This window comes from Sinocyclocheilus rhinocerous, unplaced genomic scaffold (genome assembly GCF_001515625.1).
Source record: "Sinocyclocheilus rhinocerous isolate Xijiao unplaced genomic scaffold, SAMN03320098_v1.1 scaffold822, whole genome shotgun sequence".
NCBI classification, from domain to species: Eukaryota; Metazoa; Chordata; class Actinopteri; order Cypriniformes; family Cyprinidae; genus Sinocyclocheilus; species Sinocyclocheilus rhinocerous.
In genome coordinates, this window is record NW_015624556.1 from 96,093 (window position 1) to 104,881 (window position 8,789).

Sequence of the window (8,789 nt, forward strand, 5' to 3'; positions counted from 1 at the left end):
ATTTTGTCATTAATTACTTACCCCCATGTCGTTCCAAACCCGTAAAAGTTTTGTTCGTCTTCGGAACACAATTTAAGATATTTTGGATGAAAACCGGGAGGCTTGTGACTGTCCCATCGACTGCCAAGTAAATAACACTGTCACGGCCCAGAAAAGTATGAAAAACATCGTCAAAATAGTCCATCTGCCATCAGTGGTTCAATCAGAATTTTATGAAGCGACAAGGATACTATTTGTACGCAAAGAAAACAAAAATAATGACTTTATTCAGCAATTCGTCTCCTCCGTGTGGTGCGGCTGACACAGAACAGCATATGCAGTTTGCGTTCAGTGGATACTCTCCAAAATGGCGCTACGGTGACGCGGAGGAGACGAATTGTTGAATAAAGCCGTTATTTTTGTTTTCTTTGCATACAAAAAATATTCTCGTCGCTTCATAAAATTCAGATTGAACCATTGATGGCAGATGGACTATTTTGACGATGTCTTTCATACTTTTCTGGGCCTTGACAGTGTTATATACTTGGCACTCAATGGGACAGTCAGTCGCAAGCCTCCCGGTTTTCATCCAAAATATCTTAAATTGTGTTCCGAAGACAAACTAAGCTTTTACGGGTTTGGAACGACATGGGGGTAAGTGATTAATGACAAAACTTTCATTTTTGGTGTGGAGTAACCCTTTGAGTGAATTGAATGTTGACTCACTTCAGTTCAGTAACACTGTCAATGTTGCAAAATTCATGAATTATGAACAAATCTGATTCAGCTATGGAGCATGTGTGGTAGACATTCAATAGATGTATATATTTCAGGATTTGTTGCATTGTTTGTGCTTGTTTTAATCACGATCACCTGCTGATAGCAATGTTTTGAAATTGATTACTTTATCTCATAAATTGAAACAAAACCTTTCTAATTTTTGTCACCCATTAAAATATGATTTAAGAATCGGTCCAGTTGACTGTAGCTTAATAGATAGCAGCTCCAGTATAAAGAGTAAATAGAATAAAATAAAGAATAAATTGAAAGATATAAAATTATCAGCATCAGCTGCGAAAAGTTGTTGATTGTTACTTGTAGTTATCATTCTAGAAATTCCATATTGCATACATCTCCATTACAGTAGCATTAGCTTGATTTTCTTAATGCATGTTTAAATATTTTATTTGTCTTCTGGTTTGTTTTTGTCATAGCAGTATTATTTTCCTCTGCTGTGTCTAGATCATTCTGTTTCTCAGCCCATTATGGTGCAAAGGCGACCAGGCCAGAGCTACAACGGGAACGGAGATGCAAGCTCTGTACTGTCCCCTCGCTCAGAGGGGGGTGGTCTGGGTGTGAGTATGGTGGAGTATGTCCTCAGTTCTTCCCCTGGAGACAAGATGGATGGTCACTACAGAAACGGAGGCTATGTGAGTCAGTTATCTTATTACACTCATTGGGTATCTTATTGCAACACGTTTTTCTTTTCTCAAGCATATGTGTTATAAAATCAGGACAGAATTTGCGGAAGTTAATTGAATAAAAAGAATCTGAAAGAAGCACTAGTGCAGAGGTGGACAACATCAGCCCTGGAGAGTCACAGTCCTGCAGAGTTTTGCTCCAACCTTGATTAAAACTCACCTGCCTTTAGCTTTCTAGTAACCCTTAGTGCTGGATTAGCTTGTTCAGGTGTGTTTGATTAGGGTTGGAGCTGAACTCTGCAGGACTGTGGCTCTCCAGGACCGACTTTGGCCACCCCTGCACTAGAGAATACATGGAGTGTTTAAAGGGTTAGTTCACCCAAAAATGAAAATTCTGTCATTAATTACTCACACTCAACCATAATCAGCATTGTTTACTTTCAGCATGCGCGCTTTCTACTGAACGTAAACAACGCTGATAACGTTCTGGGGTACTCTCCAAAATGGCGGAAGACGATAACTTGGGGAGAAGAACTGTTCAATAATTTGTTATTATTGTTTTCTTTGCGCACAAAAAGGATTCTCGCTGCTTTGTAAAATTACGGTTGAACCCCTAATGTCACATATGGAATATTTTACCGATGTCCTTGCTACGTTTCTGTGCCTTGATCGTGGTAGTATTCTTGTTGTCTATGGAGGGTCAGAGAGCTCTCAGATTTCATCAAAAATATCTTAATTTGTGTTCCGAAGATGAACGAAGGTCTTACGGGTTTGGAACGACATGAGGGTGAGTAATTTATGACAGAAATTTCATTTTTGGGTGAACTAACCCTTTAATTCTTGGTTTATGTAAAAAAAAACAAAATAAAACAGAATGGGTATTTCTTCTTTTTGCCCCATAGAAATAAGTAACTGGTCCCACCCAGCCTTGGTTACTTGGCAGTGAACTGACTTACTGTTGTTTACAAACAAACACACCCCAGAAAAGAGCAGTCAGAAACAGAGCTATCTGTAGATTTTCATTATTATTAGGGCTGCACGATAAATCGCATGCGATATTTAACGCGCATCTTGTCAGAAAGCCGGTTCTGTAATCAGCGGTAAATCTCCATCACCTGCGTGCTTTCACATTGAGCAGCATTAACTACACAGAGCCGTTGTTCACAGACGAGCTGCGCAAAATCGCATGCGATTTATCGTGCAGTCCTAATTATTATTGATCCTTTAGGATTTGACACATTGTTTACATATGATATATAAAGATATGCCAATAAAAATCACACAGAAGAAAGTATGTCATGTAATTTCCCTTTAAAGAAATAAATATGGTCATTTTTGATTTCATGGCTTTAAAAAGTAAAGATGCACAGAGCTGGGTAGATCACTTACAAATTGTAATCTGTTACTGATTCCAAATTACATGTCAAAAATTTATCAGATTAGATTTGATCTAATCTTATACCATATTGATATAACAATACAAAAATTAAGAAAATATATTCCATTCATTGTTATTAGCAACATGAACTGCATTAAACATTATATTATGTCAAGGTTTCCCAGACTGGGGTTTGTGAAGGAACTGCAAGGGGTTTATGAGTTTAATGAAAAAACTAATAATCAATTAAATCATAAAAATTTTAAATTAAAATAAGTCATTATAAAATCAATCAAAATAAAACACTTACTAAAAAATTGAAATATTTTATTTGTTTATCTGCATGTCATGTGCCCATAACCTACATCAGAGAACCATGAACATGCAAATGTTATACTCAATAAAATCTTATTTTAAAATCTTAGGGGTACTTTAAGTAAATACATTAGGTGAAAGAGGATCAGATGAAAAAAAAGTGTGAATTCATGAATTTGTGCATTTTAATGTGTTTGAAAGACAAAAGCCTTCTAAAGGCATAGAAATACATAGTTAAAAAACCTACAGAGTGATAATTCAAATAAAAATGAATGTGTTCAGTAGTTGATGCAGTGTTGAAACACTTCTTAAACATGAAATGATTTTTGTAAATCCATCCTTTGTGTGAATATGAACAAAACTGGAAGACTTTATGAGTGTATACAAGTGGTCGGTTATTTTAGAAAGGAACATTAAAAGGTGAAAAAGAGGAATTAGGGAAAATCAGCAAATTATGAATAATTTATTGCTATTGTGTAAATAGTTTAGATTACGAGTATTTTAAAATGTAATTTAATCTAATTACAAGTACTTAATTTTTAGAATCTGATTACGTAATCCCGTAATTACTACCCAGCTCTGAAGATCGCCTGCTGGTATTTTATTCTATTTTTTATCTTTGTATGGCTCAAAATCTGCAAAGGGGTGATTAAATATAACAAATCATGTAAAAAAGTATGATCTTTTATTGGAAAATGAAACATTTTTATCAAACTTTGATAATTGCCTTAATCTTTTAAACAACTGAAAAATAGTGATCAAACAACAATTTATAAAAATCACCTGTCAAGTTCCCGATTTTATGTATCAACATATGAGAGTCAAATTTTATGTCTAGGGTCTCCTCTCAAGATCAATCATTTAACAGTTATATTGCCAAAATTTTGAAAAAAGATCAGTCAAGAATAGAAATGATTGAAAATAGGGTCATTCTGTGTCAAATCAACTGAATTTTAGAAACTTCATCACACAATAATGATAATAGCTAAAACATTAAATGCCATGGATGAATATTTACTGGGTAACATAGTATTTTGTAGAGGGGGGTATTAGACTAGATTAAGATAATTCATACACAACCTGAAGTAATTTGGCCTCGGGGATGGCTTTGTTTAACTTGATTTATGGTGATTCCAGGGTGGAGCAGATGCAGATCCAGATGGCAGGGAGAAAGGTGATTCAAAAGAAAAGGCTTCTCCATTTGAAGAAGACAAAAGTCCTGAGATGCAAGTCGGAGATGAAGGGGATGCCTCAAAAGCAAATTCCAGAGGATTATTGAATGGGATGGATCGCGACTGTAAAGACTTCAAGTATGATGGTTCTTTTGCTAATTAAACTTGTAACAGTATTAACAAAAAAATGTAACTTTCTTTTAAAAAGTATTTAAACAGCCCTCTACAATGCTACACTTGCATATGCAAGTAAATGTCCATGCCAGACAGTCAAATAATGTCTTTCGTTAGCCATTGGCTAATAATTTGTTAGAATTCACTCACCAGTGTTTGAGTTAGAGACTAAGTGTAAGTTTAACACAGATATTTCACTTACCCTCATTCATTTTGAACACTGTTTCACTTTAAAGCACAGTTTTAATTAATCTCAATGGATGCGCACCGTATTTGGCGTACCATAAACTCTAGTGTGAAGGTGCCCGACTAGTTGTTACTTAGCTGAGAGCGTTCACTGTTTCTCTCACACAAGCAAAAAGAGGGAGAGCAAGACAGGGCTGCACGATAAATATTTAATGCGCATCTTGTCAGTAAAGCCGGTGATTACAGAACCGGCTTTACTGACGAGATGCGCGTTAAATATCGCATGCGATTTATCGTGCAGCCCTAGCACATAGATTTGATGTGCTACGTGTAAATTATTTTCTTTGTTGTATTGTCCTGTCAAAATAGTGGAGTTCATTTAGAATTATTTAGCCTTTAAAGTCCTCGTGAAATCAAAATGAACGTTTTTTGGGTGTTAGTATCAATATGTTAGTCTTAAGGTTATCTATAAGGCAGTGTGCTCCAAAACAGTGACAAAATTTGCATTTAGAAGATATAAGCATTCAAAGCTTGCAGTTCGTCACTTCTGCCAAAATGGATTAACGATTTTTTTGACGTCACCTCGTACTTCAGCTTCTCATCAAATCTTCTGACCAATCAAATGCTCCCTAGAATCCGAAGTGCCTGCCCCATACACTATAAATAAGATGCTGAAGTTGCGGCTGAGATCGGTCACTTGTTCACAGTGTTAGTATTTTCTGTAAGGTGAATGGCACGTAGTGTACAATGTAGGTGATGGGGAACGAATTCAGACAGTGTAAATAAATATGCTTTCGGTTGGGGCAGATGAGGTCTGGTTTCGCGTTGTCACGCGAACCGCGGCAGTGCGCACAGTCTGATCCTGACTTTGGCTCCGGTCCAGAGACGTGATCGCATGGAGCGGATCATATGCACGAGTCGGCAAATATTAAACACAGCCTCAGCATGATTATGGTCACTATTTTCTTTTAGTAAGAGTTTCAAATTGAATCTAGGGGGTAATCTATTAAACTGTGGCTGTCAAATGCGGCTTTACCGAGCTCAACTGCTCTGCCCTGAGCAGATATAAACAAAACACTATTGGCTATTTTAAAACGGGGGCGGGGCTGCTTGATATGTTCCGCCCTGTCTTCCTGTTTCAGTTGAAATTGTCACCACATAGAATAACGCTGCGTGTTTCAAGGCACTTCAGTGGACCTTTAAGAACAAGTGGAAGCCACTTCTGGGGCCCGTTCTTCGTACGTCGCTTATTACATCCGAGATGAAATGTCACATCCAAGATGATGTCATCGCGCTAATCAGGATCTGGCTAATTCGGTTCTTCGAACGCAACTGTTGTTGATGATTAGTATGGCTGGATTGAGTTATCTGAGATAATTGCGCGTTCACTGAGTTAGCGACGTACAAAGAACGGACCCCTGGTTTCTTCGGTAGTAGGCAGAGCTAATGTGCAAACGGCAGTGTCGTTGGCTGGTGCTCACCTATTACAGTCGCTGTTTTGATTTCAGCAAATCAGTTTGAGCGAATGTTGACAACATGATTAATATTCATAAACCCAGCAGATCATCAGATCTTATTGTTTTATATTGTTATCAGTAGTAGAATTAGTATTATTATATTATCAGTATTATTGGTAGGGTTTTTTTTTTTTTTTCTCAGAAAAACTGAATGACCAACAATGTCTCAACACCACCACTAATCCTAATTTCAGTTAAAATGGCAAATATGCATTCATACTTTTTCATTCATACATGGTTATAATATATATATACTGTATGTATGTGTATATACTGTGTATATATATATATATATATATATAAACGCGATTCGAACCCCGGTTGATTGCGTCAAAAACGACTTCAACACGTACTTTACCATCTGCGCCACTGGAGCTGTTATTAAATGATAGTCTTTTGTAATGCTTTGTAATCACACGTTGATGGGCGGAGTTAGTGTAAATAGCCTCTGCCAACAAGGCGGGCTATTTGCACTTGTAAAAAAAAACTTATTTTTGGGTCAGCGTCATAAAAGCCCAGTAAACTTTGTCACTGGCACGAAGATACATCTTTCATTTCATCAAGCTGAATGCTCACTAAAAACTGACGCGAAATTTAAACAGTTCCAGAGAGAAAAGGCGAAAGGGAACTCGATTCGTTACTCGTGTGCTGTTCTCTACGCGCACAGCCGCACACACATGAAGCGTGCACATGCGTTTCAGATGGCGCGCAAACACCGAACTGAATCCTCTTCTGAATCCTCTGAACAGACACATACACACAAAATTATGACAAAATACCCATCTCAACAATCATTCAGATAAACGCAGTCAGTTATGTCTCAAGTGAATGAAAACAGCTGAGAAAGAAATCGGATGTGATCATTATAGAGGATCCGTGCATCAGGTCTTAAAGGGACAGCGGCCTATAAATACTGCTGCCGTCATTAATGATCATCAAACAACAAAACAGCTGTGATAAAAATCTATATTTAATTTATACAGTGAACACTATGCAGTGTTATTTTCCCTAATTATTACATTTCTGTATTTGAATACTACCAACCTTATTTTATTTGTAACATATTCTGTTGTATATATATATGCTTGTAATTTGTGTATTTGTTCTTATTTTTACTGCCTGTTCTCTTGTCGCTTTAATCATGTTTAAACTTTCCTAGTTAATCTAGTAGTATTTACTGTGGTATCAAATAAGTACTTTGCTTTAAGTAATAAATGGAAAGCAAGTTAAATTGAAATATTTTTCTTTTCTTGCTGATCCGAAAAATGATCCTGTAATTTGTGTATTTGTTCTTTTTACTGGCTGTTCTCTTGTCTCTTTAATCATGTTTAAACTTTCTTAGTTAATCTAGTAGTATTTGCTGTGGTATCAAAGAAGTACTTCGCTTTAAGTAATAAATGGAAAGCAAGTTAAATTGAAATATTTTTCTTTTATTGCTGATCCGAAAAATGATCCGATCCGTGGGTCAAAAACCATAATGTGATCCGAACCGTGAGATTTGTGATCCATTGAACCACTAGACACAAAGCAGTGATATCTAAGCAGGAGAGTTGTTTACTTACTTTATAATTAGTCAATAACGCCATAATTTTCTTCATTCAGGCCGAGAGCTCGCACGAAAACAAGAGGCGGGATTTATCACATGAACCAATCACAACATCCAATCATAATTGCTCATATCCAATTATAGCGCGACGGAGGCATTGCAGGGTTTCCGCGGGTCTTAAAAAGTCTTAAGTCTTAAATTTAGTTGTCAAATTTAAGGCCTTAAAAAGTCTTAAATTGTACAAGAAAGTCTTAATTATGATTTCAAGAGGTCTTAAATTTGGGGACGGAAAGACCAGAATTGCGATATGGCTGAATGTGACGATTAAACTTCAAAAGGCTAATGTTATGATTTCATGAAATAAACATGAGCACTACACGTACAAAGTCCGGTGCTGCGCTGCTTTGTGTTCTGCCATTACCGGGGAAACAGTTATATTTCTACCAAACGCTCCACCTGCTGTCAGAGAATGAAGGAGCATTTTCAATAAAACTGTTGTTTTGTTCAGAGTTCAGACCAATGCGAAATCGACCCATGTTTTTACCCTGCAAACACGCTTTAAATGTGAACTGGTGGATCGATAAGAAGAAAATGCATTATAAAAATCGAATAGGGGTGTGCGATATGCAAGGTCTGCGATAATATCGTAATTGTTGTTTTAACGATGTGCGATTTTGATATTATCTAGAATATCGCGAAAAGCAAACAAAACACCTAGCAGGTTAGACTAGTGTGCGTGTGCATTTATAGTGCGTTCTTTCACTGCATGAATCAGTCTATTAATGCATTTTGAAATATGTAATTCAAGATATGGGGCAGAAAATTTATATATTTATATCATTTCATGTAGTTAATATCACATGAAGAGTGCCGTTTTTTTCTCCAAAAGTCAGCATGATTACAAATGTGATATTGATTTTATACAACAGTTCAATAAACAAGAAGTTAATATTAAGAGACTTACGTTTGTTTTACGATATTACCTGTTTTTGCTCTATTTCTCCAAAAAAAATCATTCCAAACACAGCCACAGCGTTGTTTTGCGTCTCTGAGCAACAGAAACGGTGTTTCGTTCCTGAATGAATCAACCGTGTAAATGAT

General features: G+C 36.5%; 1 protein-coding gene across 5 annotated transcripts in view; it reads left to right on the plus strand.

The window, feature by feature from the left end:
- The window catches only part of LOC107742796 (pumilio homolog 2-like), a 107,381-nt gene that overhangs the window by 9,540 nt on the left and 89,052 nt on the right, over positions 1–8,789 (plus strand). For all 5 annotated transcript variants that reach the window (XM_016555848.1, XM_016555836.1, XM_016555858.1 and 2 more), the window contains exons 5-6: positions 1,222–1,409; positions 4,231–4,403. In XM_016555848.1, the coding sequence (XP_016411334.1) occupies positions 1,222–1,409; positions 4,231–4,403 (361 nt within the window). The remainder of the gene's footprint in view (positions 1–1,221; positions 1,410–4,230; positions 4,404–8,789) is intronic.